Genomic DNA, 21,791 nt, shown 5'->3' on the forward strand with positions numbered 1-21,791 from the left:
CAACAAAATATTAAAATACAGTAATGCATCAAACATTAAAAGCTTCCCTAAAGTTCAGCTCTGTTGGGTTGGCACTAGAGCCAGCAGAGGCGCCCATTAAACATCAGTTAACATATTTCATCCCAGGGCAACAAGGTTCTAATATGCTAAACTGTGGGGATATTCCTCTTCCCATACTGCCAGACATGCTGTGCAGATTTGGGGGGGATGTTTTGTACATGTGAAGAGGAGAGCTCATGGGACAGAGGTCTTGGTCCTTAGACCAGATAGAGAGATCTTTTTATGGGTCAAGTGCTGGGCTCAGCAACTCCATGGCTTGTTTCCTCAATGAATAATTCTCCCACTTGCTTCCACTGATGTGAGCCGGGAGTGTAAAGACTGAGCCCAGGAGCCTTGGCATTGTCTGCGCTAGCTAGGTGGGGTCTAGTTACCATTGCCACTGGAACCTCGCCAGCTTTGCATTGAATAAACCATGAGTTGTCTGCGCAACAGCCCCAGTTGCAGCGCTGCCAGGAATCGCATCTCTGCCATCCGGAGGGCCGGCGAGGTGCCAAGGACCACAGGTGGGGTCCGACTTAATTGGCTTAGCCACAGAGGCTCCTGCTTAGAAATGGGAGGGCTGCTGAGGATGTGTCAGGGAACAGGCCGTCACGGAGTAGGAGGGCGAAAGGAAAACACCACAGGACTTGAGGAGGAGAGAGCGGGGCACAGGGAAGGCGCTCGTAAATTCCAAAATAAAACGAGATGCTATAGATGGCGGGCCACAGAAGAAGGAAGGCCATTTTTTTCTGAGGTGCATTGTTTCAAAATAGGCCACTGGACAAAGGAGAGCCGGGAGATGTGGGACAGAAATATTCTTGACTCCTGCCTCATTTCCTCACAGCCCTCCTTTCTAGCCCAGGGGCACACACACAGGTGATGCCATAGAACCTGTGCTCAATCTGTGTTCTGCGGCCTTTGATGCCTCTTGAGTTTCCTGCTCTAGGGGGGTTGTTTTACCTTGTTTGCAACATTAGTGAAAAGCAGAACCAGGCCGGGTCGTGTGTCTGACCTGATAAGCTCAGATTCCCTCTGCATCCTCCTACTTCAATCTCGCTCTCCCTGCAGTAATGAGAAGATGACTTGATTAGGTTTGGATGGAGAGTGGGGGAAAGAGCTGTGGCAGGAGCAGGTGCCCCCCTCCCTCCCTCCCATGCCAGCCTAGGGACCTGGGGAGCACAAGTGTTGATCCCTTAAGCGGATTTGCCCAGGGAGGATCTCTGAGGCGGAGAGCAAAGAGGAAAGGTGCCTCAAGGAGTGAGGAGATAAGGAAGGAGCAGGGGGTCAAGAGGAGGGAAAGAGGAAGGAGCTTCAGGGGGAGGAAGATGTTGGAGGGAGGAATGTAGAACGGGAGCCAGGCAGGTATTGAAAGTGGGGGGCAGGTTACTTGTTACTTCAGAGAAAGATCCCTAGAAATATGGCAGGCAGCTAAGAGAGGCAAGCACCCATGTGAAGGAGCACATGGCTAAGTGTGGCAGCAACACAGAATAGTGCGGCAACCAGCAAGAGACAGCGAAACAGATGCATGGCTCCAGGGAGGAGAGTTTAGGCAGACCCAAGAGTGCAGTAGAGAAGGTATGTGAGGGTAGGAGCCAGAGAGACAGATCAAGGTAGTGTGGAGAGGAGCTAGGCCTTACCAGAGAGACCTCAGAGACTGTCTGCAGGAGGAAGGGATAGAGAAAGGGGCCCAGCTCTTCCCCGGCTCTCAACATGTTCTTTTTTCTCCGGGAGACCCAACGGCAGAGCAGCGAGACACCAGCACTGAGAGCATCCCGGGCTCTTTCGCAAAGCGGTTCTCACCGACGCTCCAAGAGTGCGCGGACCCGCAGGACAGGCAGTCAGGCCCGGGAAGGAGACAAGCGGCTCATGGAGCCAGCCAGATCCAGGAGCACCTCGGAGGCAACCACTGCTGCTGCGGCCCTCTATGGCACCCAACACCACCGACTGGAGGATGGAGCAACCTTGATCAGAACGGTCGATCCCAAAGACCAGCTGTCGCCAGGGGTGACGGGAAGGGCCAGCTCAGCTCACGTGGAAGATGAATACCCAAGCCTCTGGGCGATGGAGCCCATCCTCACCTCTGTCTTTGGGCAGGTAACTGGGCCAAGGGAGGCAGGGAGGGGACAGAGAGGGCAAATGGTGAGGGGACTGAAAATGGAGGGTTCTGTGAAGCTGAGGTTCCCCAGCAAGTCATGGGCTTTTGTCACATCCCAGGAGGATCTCACCTTCTCTTCCTGCAGAAAAAAACGCCTAATCCTCTGCCCGCCCCCCCATCTCAAACATATGATGGGGGATCAACGCTTTCACCTTAAAACATGGTATGTCCCAGACTGAAGAAAGAGCTAGTGAGAAGGGAGACCTCCAACATCTTGAGTCCCCAAACCGGGACATGCGTCTTTCCGCCCATACTCCCACACAAGTTACTTGACCCATGCAAAATTATTGAGCCCAAAATATATGGGGGGTTTTCGGGGCATTGATCACATGCTGCCCAAAAACTAATCTTTTAGGGTGCCACACAAAATCATGGCCCCGAATAAAGCACTTTTTTGAGAGGAGCACTTTTTCGGGACACAAAATTGCACAAGATCACAGCATTCAAAATGGTTGCCATGCTCTTACAGTGAGAAAACAGGATGTGGCTTTTTACCATAGTTATTGATATGCAAAGTTACAGAGATAAGGTGTGTAAATACTCTCCAAGGAGCTCACTTGCAGTTGACGAGGATACAGGAAATGGCACCATCACATTTCCAGGCCCTGCTGCCTTAACGGAGCCTCATGAGCTGGACTGAGATGTGTTCTTGGACAACACAGTCCCGAAATGGTGGATTGAGTTGCCCCCATTGACAAGTTGTATAATATAATTACTTTTAAAGTGGCCAGTGCCCTAGTGAGGTGGTGCAGGAGGAAGTGATACTTGGCTTTCGGTGCTGAGCAGAGACTGGGGAGGAGTGTCCAGTGGTGATGCTGGAGGCAGAGGAAGGCTGGATCAGCACCATCCATTTGCCCAGCTGGTAAGTGGTTGCTGGGCTGTTTGCAGGCTGTTGCACAACGTACCAATACTGGCAGGTCAGCAACAGTGCCCCAGGTGTTGATTCAGGCTGGTCCTGTCTCTGACACTGCCTCTTGATGTCCTCCCATAAGAATGTGGGGGCCCTTCCCTACTGGCGTTACTCAGGAACATAGCTGTCAAGCGTCCCTTATTTGGGGGGACAGTCCCTTATTCCAGCACCATGTCCCACTGCTGTCCCTTATTGATGGATGTCCCTTAAATTTCCCGGGTTTCAAAGGAAGCAGCTCCTCTCCCTCCCTCCCTGCCAGCCAGGGAGGAGGGCGTCTCCAACTGTGTTGCTTGGCTGCCTGGCCCGCCCCCCTCTGGCCTCCTCTCACCAGCCTCAGCCCCTGGGAGCCCCTCCCCACTGGGACTGGCGGGAGCCTCGGGCCCTTCCGTCGCCATCCTCCTTGCGGCCACCAAACTGAGCGTCTCTGCCTGGGGCCTCCCCTCTGCCCGCCACTCCTGCTCCCGCTAGGCCGTACTGCGGCTGTGCCGCCGAAGGACCCTGATGAGATGGGCAGCCTGGCATGGCCTATGAATTGCTGAGGAGCCTTGAGAGGAGAGCGAGGGCAACCATAGAGAAAGCAGTTCAGAGAGAGGAGGAAGAGGAGGATGTGGAGGTGGAGGCACGGGCAGGTGTTCCAAGGGCTACAAGGGAAGGACCGCAAGCGCTTCTCCCATAGATTTCTAGTGGTAGACTAGCATAGATGGTCTGATCTGCGGGTTTACTTCGGGCGCTATTCCACCCACCCCCCGCCCCACCTGATGGAATTGAGAGCTGCAGATGGAGCACGAGAGAAAGATACAGAACTGCAGCAGCATCTTCGTAGCTTAGACTTCGTTTTGTGCGAAAAGTGGTTGATGTTTATAGTTATTTAATTGCAGTGTTTCATCTGCTGGTGTCTTGAGCAGCAACCTCTGGAAACAAAGGGCTAAAAACCAGCACTGTTCTCCAAAATTATCTGGTCCCTTTTAACTTCGTATTTCAGCTGGTTTACTAAAATCCCTTATTTTGGCTGCTGGTCCCTTATTTTCAAGGCTGCTGGCCCCTTATTGTCAAACCTGTAAGTTGACAGCTATGTTCCCTACTATGGTGAGATGTATTAATTGGTGCCTGGCTGTGTTTCACTCAGAGTAGACACTCAAGGACTCTTGAGGGGCATGGCCTGGGGAGATGGGGTGTGGTGCGCATTAAGTCCCGAGGGCAGGGACGCGGACTTATAAAAAATATTGGGGGGGGGGGCGGGAAAGCTCATGAATAATAAATAAGCTCATGAATATGCAAATAAAGTGGCGCCGCCTCCTCGTGAGCGAATAGGGGAGAGCGTGCTGCGCCTATTAATCAGCTCCGAAGGAAATTGGGTGGAGCTTTTGCTCGGGAGGGAGGGCAGGAGGCATGCAGCCCGACCCTGTGCATTTTGGGCTGGGGGAGGGGCGGCGATGGCGCTCTGCTGGAGGGGCGCCGGAGATTATTGGGGGGCGTAGCCCCCCAAACAAATTTTTGAGGGGGCTCGGGCCCCCTCAAGCCCCATGGAGTCAGCGCCTATGCCCGAGGGCCACATAGGCACTGTGAAATATTGTATATTTGATGGGACAAAAGAAGAGTGTTAAGAATGTGAATTCAATACAGTTAAAGTGATAGTTTGCAGAAGTTGAAATTTGTTGTTAAAAACCTTGAAATTTGACCTCCGCCTTGGAAATGTGCGTCAGAATACTTGGCAGTCTCTTCACTTACATATAAAAAGTCATAAGACGATCTTCACTAACTTGGTGCTCTCCAGCTATTCTGGACTACAGCTCCCATCAGCCCCAGCCAGCGGTATGACTCATTTATTTTATCCTATAAATCTGCAAATCCTGTTTGACTAGTAAAAAGGCAGGGCAGGAAAAAGTGGTTGTAAATGTTTTGTACAATGACTTGCTTTATCACACCACCATTGCCAACTCTGAAATCTGTAGCCCATGAGCTGTGAAACACTTCAGATGGATCTAGACTTATTTTATATCCTGCAGTTGCTTAAGGAAGTTGCTATCTTTCTTTTAAGGGGGTATGCAGGGGGAGATTTTCAAGAAAAAAAGTAGTTAGGTCAATCTCACTTAATCCAGTTTTAACATGAACTGTTAAGATTCAAATACATTTTCACAAATGATATAAGGGTTGTGTTTTCACTTCCCAAATAAGAGTCCTGAAGATCAGAAATAGCCTCTGAACAAAAATTTCCAATTTCCCTTCTGCAGGGGGGGGGAGCAACATCTGCAAGTAATGCATTAGGGATGAAGAGTTCTTAACGTCACTCATGAAAATGCACTGTGAGTCTATAAATAATACAGTGGATTCTGCTAACTGGTTCACATCTTGTGGCCAACCAATAAGTCTGACTGACAATTGGTAAGGCATGCTTCCCCTATCCCTATCCCCGCCCCACCCTGCCCCCACCGCACCATCTCGCTCGCCCAATAATGTGGCCGGGTCTCTCAGCATCAGAGCTCAGAGGATGCAGCCACTCCCTGGAACAAAGATTTGAAAATCTCGTTGATTGTCACGGGAGATTATGGCCTCACTGCTCTGAGGGGAGGGGGCATGATGATGGGCAGCCATCCTTTTCAACCACTTATAGACAGCATCTGAGTGGGGCTTTTGGATGTGAGTCAGGAAGGACAAGGCAGGACTGGCCCTCTCCTTCCTGGGCCACTGTGGAGTTAAAATGCTTTGAAGAAGAGCTGCTTGCTTTCTCCCTGCTCTCTCTGCTTTAGCACCATCTATGATTGAGTTGCATATAATCCTGAGGATTATGGCTGTGGCCCACGCCCTCCCTCCCTCCCTCCACCCCCCTCTGTTCACTTTCCCTTAATATTCTGGATATATTCAACAATAAAAACCCTGAAAATCCCCAAAGCGTCTAAACCTCCCAGGAAGAGAATCACTTGTTACTATAAAAATATATATATCTGCCATCGGCGCCAGCTGCCTCCAGCCCCATACTGTGCTCTGTGGGATGGGGGGGACTTAGCAGCCATGGGCAACTGCACCAAAACACCGGGCAGGCGGCTCTCCAAGGTAGGGGGAGAGGACGGAGGGGAGGGTGCCCCTTGTCATCCTTACATCTTCATGCCTTTGTGTTGGAATCCCTGTGTGTGGCTGGTTCTTTGCATGTCTGTCTGTCTACTTTCCTCGCTTCCCAGAGTGTGTGCATGGATTCCTGTCAGTGGTTGAAGCCCCATGGCTGAGGTCAGTTATCCGAGGGAACATGGCGAGAATGCTAGGCCCCTGGGGTACCACTCCAGATGGGGGGCTGTGGCATCATCTCTGATTCCTACGAGGGCCAGGTTCCAATGCTCCAGGTTATTAGAATGAAGGCAGATGTGTTCTTCAGAATAGTTTCTGCAGAAGGCTTCAGTGACCCCCTTTTCTCCATCTACTTGGTCGCCTTCTCTCTCATCTACTTAGTCCCTCTTAGGCCAGCATCTAGCTCCTCTTTGCTTTTCTTGCATCTAAGCAAACAATAACCACCTCAAACTCCTAGATTTCATTCAATGCTTCCTTCTTCTCTTGGTGTATCATACAAGGCCTGTTTGTGGATTGTGTCAATGAAGATTCAACCAGGGGAGCCTCAGTATGCTCCTGATATAATAGAAGTTCTATGGGCATTGGGTGTCACAATGTATGGTATCTCTCATATTCTTGCATGTCATTGTATGGTATGTATTGCCACCAGGGCCTGAGCAGAGAAGGGACATGACCAGTGGCAGATTTATGGTCTGGGGGACCTTTGGGAGGGGCCCCAGTTCATTCACTTAAATAAATGTGACCACGTCTGAAAATATGAAGGAGCTAAATAATGAGTTAATTCATTACATGGATTATCCTTTTTTCCCTTTTTCCTTTTGCTATTGTTACAGATCTGGGGTAACAGAGTTTGAGGGTGCAAGGGCATCCATAACTGCTAGAGTTAGTGAATGCTAGAATTCAATAAAGTGTTGTAATTTAGATAATATTTAGCATATTGAAGGAAAGATGCCAGGCCAGTAGAAAAATACAGGCTAAGCTCCTTTTCCAGGCCAGGGGCTCACCTGCGATAGAAGCTATTAAGCATGAGAAAATGTGTTGGCGGCCCATCACAGGAAAATCCTTGGGTCTCTTCCAATGGAGGTTGCCACTGTTACACTGAGCGATGAAGATGATGGAGGTCACAGGAAAATTGTCACCTTTTAAGTCAAGCAGACAGAAGGGGAGAAGTTTCTTGGCAAGGGTTTTTTTCTGGGAAGGAGAAGCAGGAAGGAGAGAACTCCATGTGGCGCTGGCTGAAAGATGCTGCACTGAAAGGCCAGGGGTGTAGCGTGGTGCATTTTCCTGGGGTGGGGCATGCTGCTCACACCACCCTTCCCAAGTCAGCCCTGTGCCACTTTGCAAGGCTGAGATCATTCCAGCCTCACAAAACGGCTTGGGGCTGGAGGGCTGCTTTTGCCCTCCATGTCCTGCCCCCCCCCCGGCACTCACATGCATTCTCCGCCACTGCCAGGAGCCATGACTGGGTGCTACTTTAGACCCAAGCTCACTGTAGCTATGAGAAGGGCAATGAGGGACACTCTTGGGGTATAATGTTTTGCCTCTCCTCTATTCAGGTGTAAATATGTGTAAAATGAACCTGCCACTTCCCTCTTCCTCGCAAAAAGGCAGCATTGGTGTGAGGTGTGCAGTGACAGCAGAGCAGGACAGTTGTTGGGGAGCTGCCCTAGTCTGTCCTTGGCATGAGCCCCATGGAGATGCAGTGGTACCTCAGGTTACATACACCTCTGGTTACAAACACTTTGAGTTACAGACTCCGCTAACCCGGAAGTAGTACCTCAGGTTAAGAACTTTACCTCAGGATGAGAACAGAAATTGCGTGGCAGCAGCTGGAGATCTCCAACCCAGCAAATGCTAGGAAGCATTTTGCCCCCATTTTTGTATATATCAATATTATTGAATTTAACTGTGTGTGTGTGTGTGTGTGTGTGTGTGTGTGTGTGTGAGAGAGAGAGAGAGAGAGAGAGAGAGAGAGAGAGAGAGAGAGAGAATACCACAGTAATAGCCACATTACCACAGTATAACCACATGAGGGACCCATCAACTATACCATCCAACCATATGGGTGAGGAGAATGTTACTATACATATGGTCCTCTTTTCCAGGGGCTGTGTGTGCAGTCCCCCCTAGTGAATTAGCACTGGGTAGAGGTTCATCTGTATTTAATCAGAGTTAAGGGATATTAGCACTGCAAAGCTACATCAGTTTTATTCAGCTGTCATGACTTATCCCAAATAATGAGTTTAGTGAAATGCTGAGAATTCTGGTAAAGATCTCTGCGTAAAACTGCAGTTCCCTGGGAGTCCTTAGGGAGGGGAAAGGACTATTTAATAAAATGTAAGTCTGTGGCGCAGATGTGCATGGAAAGATAGAGAGGGACTGCCAAGAAACGTAGCAATTGTGCTAGTGCATTTTTCTTGTTGTTAGAGCATCTGTGTCATTGCTTTGTGTGTTAGTGTGAGAGAGAGCAAGAGAGCTAATTGTGGCATCTCTCTCTGTATAGTATGTGGAGACATTTCCCCTAGGAGGACTCAGATTCAGATGATTCACAGGCCATCTCATGGGGGGGGTGGAGCCCTGGGCATTCCCTTCTTCAATGTCCTGGCAGTGGTGGATTTAGGGCAGCACAACTGGTTCCTCCAAGGGGTCCTCTTCCAACCTTCTCAAAGCCTAGTACGGTAAGTGCTGGGCTTTGGGAAGGAGGCATGAGAGCTCTGAGAGGGTCCTAGAGCCCTCCCATCTCCTTCTCAAAGCCAAGTTAGCACTTGCCCAGCTGTGGGAAGGAGTCAGGAGGACTCAAGGACACTGCCAGATCCCTGTGCCTCCTTCCCAGCCTGGCACCTCCCTTACCTGACTTTGGGAAGGCGAAGGGGCTTTGAGGGTGTCAAATCTTGGCCCCATGCCTGTGAATTTCCTGTAGCTTTCCCTTTATGACTTGCCAACAGCTTTCCTGGGGGCAGAGCCAATGGAAGGCAAGTTGTTGTCAACATTCTTAAGCCTTCTGATAATTATTGTTCTTTGTTGCATGCAGGACCAAGTTTCAGCTTATCAGCAAGGCACAATCCTTATGAATCTTAATGGTTTTTACATAGGAGGATGACAAAACCACAAAAAAATCCCGGAACACATATTTGAAAATAGAGATGTTACCTATGATTTGATGGTTGTTTTTTGGGGAACCCTTGTAATAATAATAATAATAATAATAATAATAATAATAATAATAATAATATATATATATATATATATATATATATATATATATATATATATATGCAGGTTTTGGTGCTTTCGGGTATCTTCCCGTGTAAGAGTTGGGGTGTCTAGGCGACGTTTCGACGAGGTCTCACTCGTCATCTTCAGGCTGGTGCTTTTGGCTTCTTGTTACTAGAACAGAGCAGGATCTCAGTGTTTGAGTTCCTATAAATACTGTTGAGGGGGTGTGGTGTATAGCCTCCAACGTTCTGGGCAGAGAGGAAGTTCCCAGGTTATTGTGCCTTTTCTTCTTTTGTTCATTAATTACTTGAGGGATATCTTGAGTGATTTCTTGAGTGATATTCTGAGTACCACTTAGGAGGGTCATTAGGTGTGGACCGTAGCCAAGACTCTCATCTCCAGAACCAAACGCCTGGCTGACGAAGACCACTTGACAACTGAGTTACAGAATCTCTCAAATGTGTTAATCGCCAACGGATACCAGCAAAACAGGGTTACGAAGCTAATCCAAAAAGAAACACCCCCCAAAAACCAAGACACAGAAGAAAACAATGGCATGGCCCTCCTTCCTTATATCAAGGGCACCACAGATAAAATTAGCAAAATCCTCCATAAACACAATATCAAAACAGCCTTTTGCACCAACCAAAAAATAGCCAATATCCTCAGAAACCCAAAAGATAAAATCCAGTTAGAAAACCAAGGGGTCTATGAAATACCCTGCAAAGTATGCCCAGCCACGTACATTGGACAAACAAACAGACGAATAAATGCACGTATCGCAGAACACAAGAATGCCGTCAAAAAAGAAGAAAAAACTTCCTCTCTTTACCAACACATGAAAGAAACAGGACACGAAATTAATTTTGCAGATTCCAAATTGCTCTTTAACATGGAACATCACCACAAGAGAATAATCATGGAAGCCATCGAGATAGAGAAACACCCTCACAACATGAACAAGCGTGACGACACGTCCCGCCTGCCAGACATCTGGAAATTAGCCCTCCCCACAAAAACCGACACCAGAACCAGAGGCACACAGAACGCCATCTCCAATCAACCACACCAGACCCAAACCCAGACCCTCTCCACAGATAAATTACAGATACCATCCAGTAGCCAAACCATAGTGGCACCTCCGGATGCTGCACCCCCCTGCAATCCCTACACAGATCTGGCTGGCACAGGGCACAAAACCACAGCTCGCCCCTATACACGAAGCCAAGCCAGAGCACAACTAAGTGCAGTACAGCCATCTTCTCAGAAAAACTCTTCTCAGAAAAACTCAGAAAAACTCTTCACAAGCTCAAGAGGTCAAGACACGAAAGCTTTAGCAACTAATCCACACCTAATGACCTAATGCCCAGAACGTTGGAGGCTATACACCACACCCCCTCAACAGTATTTATAGGAACTCAAACACTGAGATCCTGCTCTGTTCTAGTAACAAGAAGCCAAAAGCACCAGCCTGAAGATGACGAGTGAGACCTCGTCGAAACGTCGCCTAGACACCCCAACTCCTACACGGGAAGATACCCGAAAACACCAAAACCTGCATTCCTGTACCCGTGAAAATCTACGAAAGCATATATATATATATATATATATATATATATATATATATATATATATATATAATATTCTGCTTCCAACAGAATATTAAAATACAATAGTCTGTCAAACATTAAAAGCTTCCCTAAACAGGGCTGCCTTCAGATGTCTTCTAAAAGTCTGGTAGTTGTTTTTCTCTTTGACATCTGGTGGGAGGGCATTCTACAGGGCAGGTGCCACTACCGAGAAGATATTGCCTTGGATCCATAAGGATTGCCCTGGAAGATACTGTATCTGTGATTTTTATGGGGCGGTCAATGAGGATAGAGGGGTTCAATGATTTGGGGATGGTTTTGCAGGAGAGGGGGAACTCACATTGAAATCACAAAGTTTTAAGAGGCTTCATTTTGTTGGATCTAATGTGTATTTATTTGAACATGCATTCTTCCACCTCATAGTTGCTCTCTTTCCCTCTTCCAAATTCCTTCCCTTTCTCTGCTACGTTATTGGTTGCTTTACTTTCTGTCCATATGCTCAGGTGCCAACCTGAACTTTGAAAAGCTCTTTGAACTGAGAGAGGAAGCAAGAGGGAGTGTCGCTCTTTCAACTTCCTCCTTCAGCTTCATGAACTTTTCAGTGAGAAAAATGGTGATTATCCTCACCATCTCATGACAAAGGGGGCAGTGGGCGATGTGGGGGTAGGGAGCTCAAAGCCTTTGTGGCCACCAGAGGAAGACCTTGAGGGCCCCAGGTTGGGGACCCCAGCATTGTGGAGATGGAGGTACAGTGGTGCCTCGCAAGACGAAATTAATTCGTTCCGCAAGTCTCTTCGTCTTGCGGTTTTTTCGTCTTGCGATGCACGGTTTCCCATAGGAATGCATTGAAAATCAATTAATGCGTTCCTAGGGAAACCGCTTGCCAGGCTGGCGGTGCGGAGAAGGGCTTTTCTCCGCACCGCAAGCCTTCAGGACAGGTACGGGAACAGAGGGGAAGGCGCGCAGCGCTTTCCCTCTGTTCCCGGGGCTTGCGTGGGAGGAGGGTTTTTCCTCCCCGCCGCCAACATTCAGAACAGCATTCTGAATGTTGGCGGTGGGAAGGAAAACCCTCCTCCCACCCCAAGTCTTCAGGAAAGCCATCCGATGCCGCGCGGCGGGAGGAGGCGTTCCCCCCCCCTGCCCGGCATCGGAGCTTCGTTCCGATGCCGCGCGGCGGGAGGAGGTCCGAGGACAGTGGGGAAGACGCGCTGCGCTTCCCCGCTGTCCCGGAGATTTCCCTATGGGCTGTCGTCTTGCGAGGCAAGCCCATAGGGAAATTCGTTTTGCGAAGCGCCTCCAAAACGGAAAACCCTTTCGTCTAGCGGGTTTTCCGTCTTGCGAGGCGTTCGTCTTGCGGGGTACCACTGTATGCCTAATTGTGGCAATTGCCCAATGAGCAGAGATGCTGAGGCACTGAGATAAATTTAAGGATGAGAAAAGCGGGTTTCTTTTAGGGAGAAATTGTGTTATTTCTCTAGTATATGTCTTGTTTCCCCCTTTGTTGCTCCCTTTCCCATACTCTCCATTACCAGATACCCTGCTTCCCTAAAGCCTGGGCCTTAAACACCCAGGTCCTGATAGAGGGGGAAGTCGGGGTCTCTAACTGTACTTAGCTAATTGCAAGCTATGCTACAGGAGAATAAGCAGCCCTCCGCTGAGGCTCCTGGCTCCCCTGCCTCTACCAGCAACGACATGGACGAAGGGGCTGACGGCACGCAGTATCCGCCATTGCAGAATTACTCGGTCCTTCATGGCTTGGTGGGGCCAGCCTGCATCTTCTTGCGCCAGAGCATCGCCATCACGCAAATCGTATGTATTGCACATCCACTGCTGCTGCACCATTTATGCTGAGCGTGAGAGTGTAGCTGCCCCTTCTCTCTTTGCATGGACTGCCCTGCTCCTCAAACCTTCAGTATGCCCCTGTGCTGGAACATAGCTTGGGCCTGTTGTTCTTGCTATTTATTAAATTTGTGTACCGCCCTATACGCGTGGATCTCAGGGCAGCTCACAACATAAAATCACAATATAAAAAACAGAAAACACATAATAAAAGCAAAAATAAAGACAACCCAATAATTAAATCTTACTCTTTCTTCCCTGCGGAGTAATCTTCACTGAGGAATAAACATGGATAAGGTGGCATAAGAAATCAAACATGTTATATTTTGCTACAGGTATATAAATTGGGAGGTTGATGTGTGCCGCCGCTGTTCAATCCATGGACTTATGGAAGAGAAATCGTTCATGCCATGATCTAAAACCATGCAGATTGTGTTTTGCAGTATATAAACTAATTCCTACATGGAAATAGGCTAGTGAAGGGGTGCCTTCACTGAGTCCATGTTGCATAGGTTAACAGCCAGGCAATGAGGCAATGTTGGTAATGATCGGCACTTTTGTTTACGGCTTTAAATGGTGCAAAGCTCTTCACATACATTATCTTATTGCGATCCTTACCCTGTAAGGTGGGATAGTATTAAATACCTATATATTAACAGATATGTGGGAAGGGGGGGGCAGGCTGTGGTTGACAGCGCGAGCAATTTCCTTAAGGTCTTCTAGTGAGTTCAAGACAAAGGGCTTCCTAAAACATGGTGCATCCATGATTATTTGTGCTCATTACGCTTTTGGGGCAGTCAAGTACATTCCTGCTTTCAATACTGTTTGCACCTGGGAAGGTTTGACTTCCATTCAGTGTACGTCCCATAACATCCTTCTGCAACCACACAACTTTTTTATACCACAAATATCCTGGCTTATTTCTGCCCTGCTTTTGTTGTGCTGTAGCCTTTCTTGACAGTAACAGTGTGAGAGCATTGGAGCAACATTGCAGAACAAACTAAAGCAGAACTGTATAATTAATGCACTTTTATTGTGGCAAGAACGTGTTGCAAAATACACCCATATAGAGCACTCGCCTGAGGGGGCTGTTAATAATCTCTTAGCCACTGAAACGCACCAGCCTTTGGGCTGCATTACACAAACACCAAGCCTAGGGAACTGTCACTGGAAGAACAACTCTTGCCCCTATTGCCTTTCTGCAGGGAGCCAGAAGGGCTTTCCTCCAGGGAATTTGTAGCCACAGTATTCTGATACAATATTTGCATGGAATCCAACAGTGATGCAGCATGACTTGGTAGGAAGCCCCTTTAAGCATAGTGGGACTTATTTTGAAGTAAGCACACACAGAATCAGGCCGCACAGAGTAACAGTTTTTTTTCTGTTCATAGAGTGGGCAAGGAAGACTTCCTTAACCTGGGACAGCTTCTGACGAAGAGATCAGTAGATTGGATGTGGGCAGGCAAAGCAGAAAGATAGATAGATAGATAGATAGATAGATAGATAGATAGATAGATAGATAGATAGATATCTGTTTTATCAACCTCTACTCTCTTTCTTTCCCCAGGACAGAGAGCTGCGACCAGAGGAGATTGAAGGTAAAAAGAAAATTGATGCTCAACATTACCTCTTAAGGTAGGGTTAGCCAACATGGTGCCTTCCAGATGTTCCTGGCCTACAACACACATCCCTGATAATTGGCCAATGCTGGCTGGTGCTGATGGGATGTGTAGTCAAAGAACATCTGGAAGCCACTGCGTTGGCTAACCGTGTCTTTGGGTAACCTCATGGATCCTGCCTTGCTCATTAGTCATTAGTCATTAGTCCAACCAACCAGAAGTCTACTGCATCGGCTATGCTTCACTCAGCTTCTTTTGTTTCGCTTAATGCTCTGCCTTGTTGCTTTGTCAACTTTCCTCTGGCTTCCTTATGCTTTGCTCCTATGTCTAGTTGTATGAATCCCTTGCTTTGCTCCCCCCCCTTCGCCTCTTCTGGGCCCACCACCCCATCTAGAGGACAGCTATCAGATATCCAGTGCAGTTCCTTGACTCTAATTATGGACTCAGCCCTCATACGAATGTTCTGATTTGACTAGCTTTGAAAATCCCTCTAGTCGCATTCCTCCTCCTCCTGCTGCTGCTGCTGTTGTTAATATGCCACCTATCTGACTGGTTTGTCCCAGTTTCTGGGCAGCTTTCAGCAAATTAAAACATCGAACACAGTAGAACATCAAACATTAAAAACTTCCCTATACTGGGCTGCATTCAGATGTCTTCTAAAAGTCAGATAGTTGTTTATGTCCTTGACATCTGATGGGAGGACCTTCCACAGGGCGGGCACAACTGCCGAGAAGGCCCTCTGCCTGGTTCCCTGTAACCTCACTCCTCACAGTGAGGGAATTGCCAGAAGGCCCTCAGTGCTGGATCTCAGTATCCAGGCTGGACAATGGGGGTGGAGACGCTCCTTCAGGTATACCTGAAGGTATGGCTAAGGCCATATGTCCCTGGAGCTGAACTCCAAAAGTGAGGAAGGGCTGTTGGTGAAACATAGCAGCTCTTTCATTGTGTAGCAAATCAGGTGCTAACTCCACCACTCCCTTCTCATTTACTTGGTGTTTGCAAGACACAGATGCATTACCTGTTTTCCAGGGGGATTCTTATTGCTTCCCTTCTCTTTCCAGAGCTAAAGGAGGCCTTCCGAGAGTTTGACAAGGACCATGATGGCTACATCAGCTACAAAGACCTGGGGGAATGTATGCGAACCATGGGCTACATGCCCACTGAGATGGAGCTCATTGAATTGTCTCAGCAGATCAGTATGTGCCTAGCATTACTGAGTTAAATACTACAGTATGATGTTTCAGGGGGAAGAAATGGATTTTCACAGTTGCTGGATCAAGTTTGGCATTCAAGCAAAATGACCACACACAAAAAGGGGGAGGGGAGGATGCAAACACTTCTTGGATATCTCTCCTTAGAGTAGAGGTGGGGAACCTGCGGCCCTCTAGATGTTGTTGGAGTCCAGATCCCATTAGCTGCAGCCAGCATGGCCATTGATCCGTGATGTTAGAAGTTATAATCCAGCAATAGTTGGATGGCCATGAGTTCCCCACAGAAATGTCAGAGGGGATGAGGGGGCGGCACAAGACTGTGGCCTAATAATAAATAGTGTTTAAGCATCTGTATAGGGTGTTCAAAGCATTTCACAAGTTATCATCTCAGTAATCCTTACGACCACCCTGTAAGGTAAGAGATGTTTACTGGAGATGCCTGGTTCTATCGATCAGTTACTTTGCATGTATAATAAACTCAGTTTGGCAGGAGCAGCACCTAATTACCAAGTGCAAAATGGTGGTGTGAATCAGCTGATGCAAGGACATGTCAGCAGCTGTGTGGCTTTTCTGAAAGGACTCAAGAGTTTGCATTAATGGGAGCCTATTCACTCTCCTGGTTTGCTGCATAAGCAGATAAATTCCACACAAGAAGTGGTAATGGAGAGGGTAGGGATAGGAACGGCAGCACAAACGGGAAAATTCTTCCATTATGTTGGTTGTGAATTGTCCCAGAGTATAATTATATATACTATAATATCTAACATGGCACTGTCTGGCTCTGGCTGAAACTGTTTTTCTGTATCTATAGCTGGAGGGAAGGTGGATTTTGATGACTTTGTGGAACTGATGGGCCCCAAGATGCTGGCAGAAACGGCAGACATGATTGGGGTGAAAGAACTGCGGGATGCCTTCCGAGAGGTGAGAGTCACATGACTCAACTCAAGGGACCAAAGGAGAGTAGCATCAGACAGTGGCTGGGTGGTATCTTGAGGAATCTTATTTCTCATTCTTCTGTCCTGTCTTCTCGTATAGCGGTTCTCCCAGGCAACACAAAACACAAACGTAGGGTTACTATATTCCCAAAAGTGAAAATCCAGACAAAGTTGGCTTTTTTAGGTCAAAGTTTTTGAGCTTTTTGGAGGTGCTTTTTTTTTTTTTTTGGATTTTTACAGCATTTTTCTTTAAAAATTGCCATGGTTGCCATATGTCTGGGTTTCCCTGGACGTGTTGCCAGTTGGGCAAAATTCCGCCCAGAATGATGCCATTTTGACAGTCTGATTCCGGGAAAACCTGGATGTATTGCAGCCCTACACAAACAGTTCTCACCTGCTTCATTTGATTTCACCAGTGCCACTTAAAGCACTTCACTCTTGCTGTTGGTGTACATGTGTGGATGTCAGTGGCAATCATGAAGGAAAGTGGATTGACACTGTCACTTCAGCCTTCCTGAAGTTTTCCTGCCACCTGCAAACAGTGCACCCATCTACCCATCATTCTGTGATTTGGACTCCTTCAGAAGATGGGGTTGTTCAGCATTCATCCTGATTTGCTTGCACAAAGTTTAAGCCATGGTTAGACTAGTCTTTATGGAGCATTTGTTTAGATTTCATGGAATCTGAGTAGACAGGGGCCCCAAGGGTCATCTAGTACAACCTCCTGCCATACAGGAATCTCAACCAGATCATACATGACAGATGGCCATCCAACCTCTGCTTAAAAACCTCCAAGGAAGGAGAGTCCACCACCTCTCATGGGAGTCTGTTCCACTGTCCAACAGCTATTACCGTCAGAAAGTTCTTCCTGATGTTTAGTCGGAATCTCCTTCCTTGTTTGTTTACAGGGTAATTATATAAGAATCAGCCTTCATCCTGATTTTCTTACAGGGTGTTTACATGTCTTCCCAGTAAGCATTCATTCATCCCACACTTTTTAATGTGTTTTTCTACTACTTTCCAAAGTGCAAAAAGTCTTCTTCTTTTTATAAATAAAGTGGTTTTGTCGTTCCAAGAGAACAATACGCTTCCATCTACTTCAGCTGCGCTCAGGGAGGTGAGCACAAGAGACTGGAGAATTGTGTGGATATGGTAGATGGTTAAACAAGGTGCTGGAATCAGGGTTGTTTATTTGTTTCCTTCCAGTTTGACACAAATGGCGATGGACAGATCAGCATAGCTGAGCTAAGGGAAGCCATGCGCAAACTCTTGGGACAGCAGCTGAACTACCGTGAAGTGGATGAGATACTCAAAGATGTTGATCTGAATGGGGATGGCCTTGTGGACTTTGAAGGTATCAGGAAAGCCCTTCCTTTGAGGGATGATGATGATGATTTGCTTTTTCTAACTGGGAAAGAAGTGAGGATTTAGGCTGGGAGGGGGATCTCATCCTGCTTTTGAAAATGAATGCAGGATGTAGAGTAGAGGTGGGTAACAATTTTGGCTCTTTGGGCCAAATCCTTATCTGACTGCCCCCCATGGGCCAACTTTGAATGATGGATGGGACAACTCGCCTGTTGAATCACAGGATGCCATTATGACATCAAATGATTTGACAGGTGGGTTTTCCTCCCGACCTGCTAAAATCCAGTGAGCAGTATCCCCAAATGCCCAACAGGTTGCTGAATGTTGGAAACACTATTCTTGCCACTTTGAGAAGCCCCAGGCATGGGGCTTTGTGAGTCCTGCCAAACCAATTTGAAGTCTGGCTTTTACAGGTATTGATGGTGTGAGCAAGTTGCCTGCAGGGAACTCGTATACAGCTACCTCAGCAGGCTATGACTTTGCCACCCATCAGCTGGTGCTTGAAGCTTGCTTTCCCTCGCCCATGTACTATTGCAGCCTTCTTGAAGTCTTACAGTGCACTGGCAGCCACATCTCTACCTGCCCCACAGCTGATGTCACGGTGGGGCAGGTGGGCATGATTTGGGCAAAAACAGCCTTATGGGCCACATTTGAACCCCTGGGTTGGGCCCAGTTTTGGCCCCTGTTCCAGAAATTCCATATCTGCTATAGATCCTTGATGCAGGAAAGAAAAGGAAGAAAGTCAAGACTGGATTTAGGAGGAGTCACTTCTAATTTTGAGGGGATAGTTGGGAATCGGATCATAAAGATAACATTTGGAAGCCAGGGTTCCTAGGTTTTATTTTAAACCAGAGGCTTGTTAATATGCTAATATATTCCACGCTCTGTATGCAGTTCCTTTCAGTTGAAGTTGCACAACTGAATGACAGAATCAGGTTTTGCCTGTACAGTGATGGCGTCTTCAGTGACAGCACTCTTCCTTTCCCCATGCCCTTATGGGAGAAAGTTAATATGTTTATTATTCAGGGACATCACTACAGCAGAGTCCAAATCAGTTTGCACTCTGTGAAGCAAGGAAAGGGTTGAGCAGGTTTTGCCCTTCCTCAACAGTGTTGCTTCTCACCGCTGATTTACATTTTTAAATGTTTTATTGAAATATTTCTGTAAGTAACAAAAGTACATTCAGTGCCTCTCTTTTTAAATTATAGCATCCTTCATACCAACCAATTACAGTTGGTCTGAGACTTTTTTTGTTGTAGACAATGTGGGGTTGGGGGGGGAAGAGAGGAGAGGGGAGAAAGTAGAGAAAGAGAAAGTTAGGAGGGGGAAGTAAGGGAGATGAGAGTCATTAAACTTTCATTCTTTGCAAAATATTGTTCTGTTAAGCTCAATGGGAATTTAGTGAGCCTCAATCTGCATAGCCCTGTCCTGGATTGTATTTCATGGTCATACTAGAGCAGCCTCCCCCAACTACGTACACTTCAGATGTTTTGCACTACATCTCTCATCATCCCTGACCATTGGCCATTGGCCATGCTGGGGCTGATGGGAATTGTAGTTCAAAACATCTGGAAGGCACCAGGGTTGGGGAAGGATGCTCTAAAATGTGATGGAATGTTAGAAGAGTGGGATGGGATATATGGAACTGACCTGGATGGATGGACAGACAGACAGACAGACAGAGAGATGGTGGTTCCCATACGTTCTCTAGTTATCTATAAAAGAAGTCCCTCTTCTGGGCCAGCAGCAGATGGAAAATGCCTTTTCTCTCCCCTCCTGATGACATATTTGGGTCCCCTTCCTGCAGAGTTTGTACGGATGATGTCTCGCTGAGAGCAGCCAGCAGCAGCCCAAGGCTGAAGTGCCTTACGGAGAGGAGAGACTTCAAGCTGCCATATATCCTGATCTAACCATCAGGAGCAGTGGCAGCATGCGAGAACTTCCTACACATCCTGTGTACCCTGCTTGGAGCCAAACAGCCACTCCTAAAGTCCAGAGACTTGCATCAGCTTCAGCACCTTCTGTGACATCCTTGACTAGATCTCAAGACTGATACCCCATCTACTGTTTTAGAGACAGCCAAGACCGCAAGCTCTCAGGCTCTGGATGTCATTGTACCTTGCCTTTACTCTGTTCTCTGTAACACTGACCTTTCACCCCCAAGCATACCTTAAGAAGGAACAATCAACCAACAAATCTCCCTTAAATATTCTGCATGCAATGGTGTGACAATATTTGAAACGCTTCACCGTCCTATTCCAAGAGGGGCTGCTTTTCTTTCCTTTTTCCCTCTCTAAATGGTGTTTGTTTTTAAAAGTACATTGTTCTCTGCTGTGGCATGCTGACCCCCATCTCTGACGTCCTTTCTAAGTACAGTGGAATAATGGCAAGGAGTTGGCTTGTGGTCCCAAACAGAACAGGGATTGTTCTGGAAACTGGATGGGCTGGCGCTCACTGCCTGCTATTAAGCCAAACTTTGTGACTTAATGGGATCTATGGTGCATGAATGTTCATTAGGTTTACTGGAAGTGGCAGCTGTGTGATCCAGACGTGTTCAGCCCTCAAAAGATCTGGGAATCTGACATGCAAAACCTTTGCCTCCCAAAACCCAGGGACTGCTTCTGTCTCGACAAACGACAAGCTGCTTTATAGATTGCCCTTCAGCTATCTGAATATGGCACATTCAGTGACCATATTTCCATCCATATTTGGGCCTGGAATCCCCATCTACTTGTGATTTTCAAACTGTGTTCTGGAGAACCCCTGGGGTTCCTTAGAAGCTTAACAGAGGCTACTCAATGAGAATGTCAGGACGGATTTTCCAGCTTGCCCATTCCTACCAACTGTCTTCTGCCTCAGGGGAGAGTTGGGTGAGCTCCAAGCGAACACCTGAGAATCCTTTGCCAAAATAAGAAGATTCAGTAGCAGACAAAGTTGATGTGGGCAGAGTTGTCCGAAGTTAGAAAATCCCAGTGCTCTATTGCTGGAAACATATTTTCACTTTCCTATTGAAAATCAAACTGTTCATTTTCTGTCAATTCAAATTCTTGTTTCAGATGAAAAGACCAGTGCATTGGAGGAACGATGATGGCCTCAAACCTACATTTCCCTCTGTTGTGAATGTGACTCATATTGTTTATTTTTTTCTCACATATGTAATACCATACATTTAGCTCTATCCAAACACTTACTCAAGCAAGCTCAATAAATCCAGATTTGTGCATTTGGTTCATGCATATTATCCCTATTTTTGTAGCTTCCTGGTAGACACAAAGATTAATCTTAGCTATGATCATACAAAGACCTACTGATTTTGTCTATTTTATCTATGTTAGGGGTGTCACCAGAGTAAAGAAATCTTATCATTTGTTTTCTGTGTCACAGTTGGCATTGTCTTAGAGATATTCTGTCCTGTGTGAGGAAGAACAAGGAATGCCTGAAAGAAGTGCCTCCTGCTAGTGATTAGCAGAATGGATTCAGCTAAGTTGATGTGCACACAGAATGAGGACCACTTGTGCAATGGGACCTTCCCACCTCTCCTCCCCAGTCTGCTCTGGAGTGTTGGGGGAACCCACAGAACAGGATTAGGGAGCGTGCAGGGGGAGAAGAGGGGGGAAAGACTCATTGCACAAGCAGACCTAGCTCCACACATGTACACCCTACTTAGTGCTATGTTGAATTCCACCCTATATATGTATTTAAAATGGGGGTGGGGTGGGGGTGGTGACCTGTTGCTGGACTCCTATTCCATGCAGCCCTAGTGGTCAGAGATTATGAGAGCTATAGTCCAACAACATCTGAAAGACCACAGGCTCCCTACCCTTGATGAAATACTTCTTTAAAATCCGCTGTT

General features: G+C 47.2%; 1 protein-coding gene across 6 annotated transcripts; it reads left to right on the forward strand.

Annotated features, from left to right (window-relative positions):
* The first annotated feature begins 1,239 nt into the window (after positions 1-1,239).
* CABP2 (calcium binding protein 2) lies at positions 1,240-21,174 on the forward strand. Of its 6 annotated transcripts, none has more exons than XM_081171144.1 (7): positions 2,932-3,056; positions 12,605-12,778; positions 14,376-14,406; positions 15,489-15,623; positions 16,450-16,559; positions 17,780-17,927; positions 19,746-21,174. In XM_081171144.1, exons 2-7 carry the CDS (start codon positions 12,662-12,664, stop codon positions 19,769-19,771), a joined length of 567 nt encoding a protein of 188 aa, XP_081027270.1. In that variant the 5' UTR covers positions 2,932-3,056; positions 12,605-12,661; the 3' UTR covers positions 19,772-21,174. The 6 variants fall into 6 exon arrangements, with proteins under 6 accessions (XP_081027265.1, XP_081027270.1, XP_081027269.1 ...); XM_081171143.1 differs by lacking the exon at positions 2,932-3,056 and adding an exon at positions 7,629-7,730; XM_081171142.1 differs by lacking the exon at positions 2,932-3,056 and adding an exon at positions 8,078-8,229.
* Positions 21,175-21,791: the final 617 nt, after the last annotated feature.

This window comes from Podarcis bocagei (genome assembly GCF_964188305.1).
Source record: "Podarcis bocagei genome assembly, chromosome: 1".
In the NCBI taxonomy this organism is placed as follows: domain Eukaryota; kingdom Metazoa; phylum Chordata; class Lepidosauria; order Squamata; family Lacertidae; genus Podarcis; species Podarcis bocagei.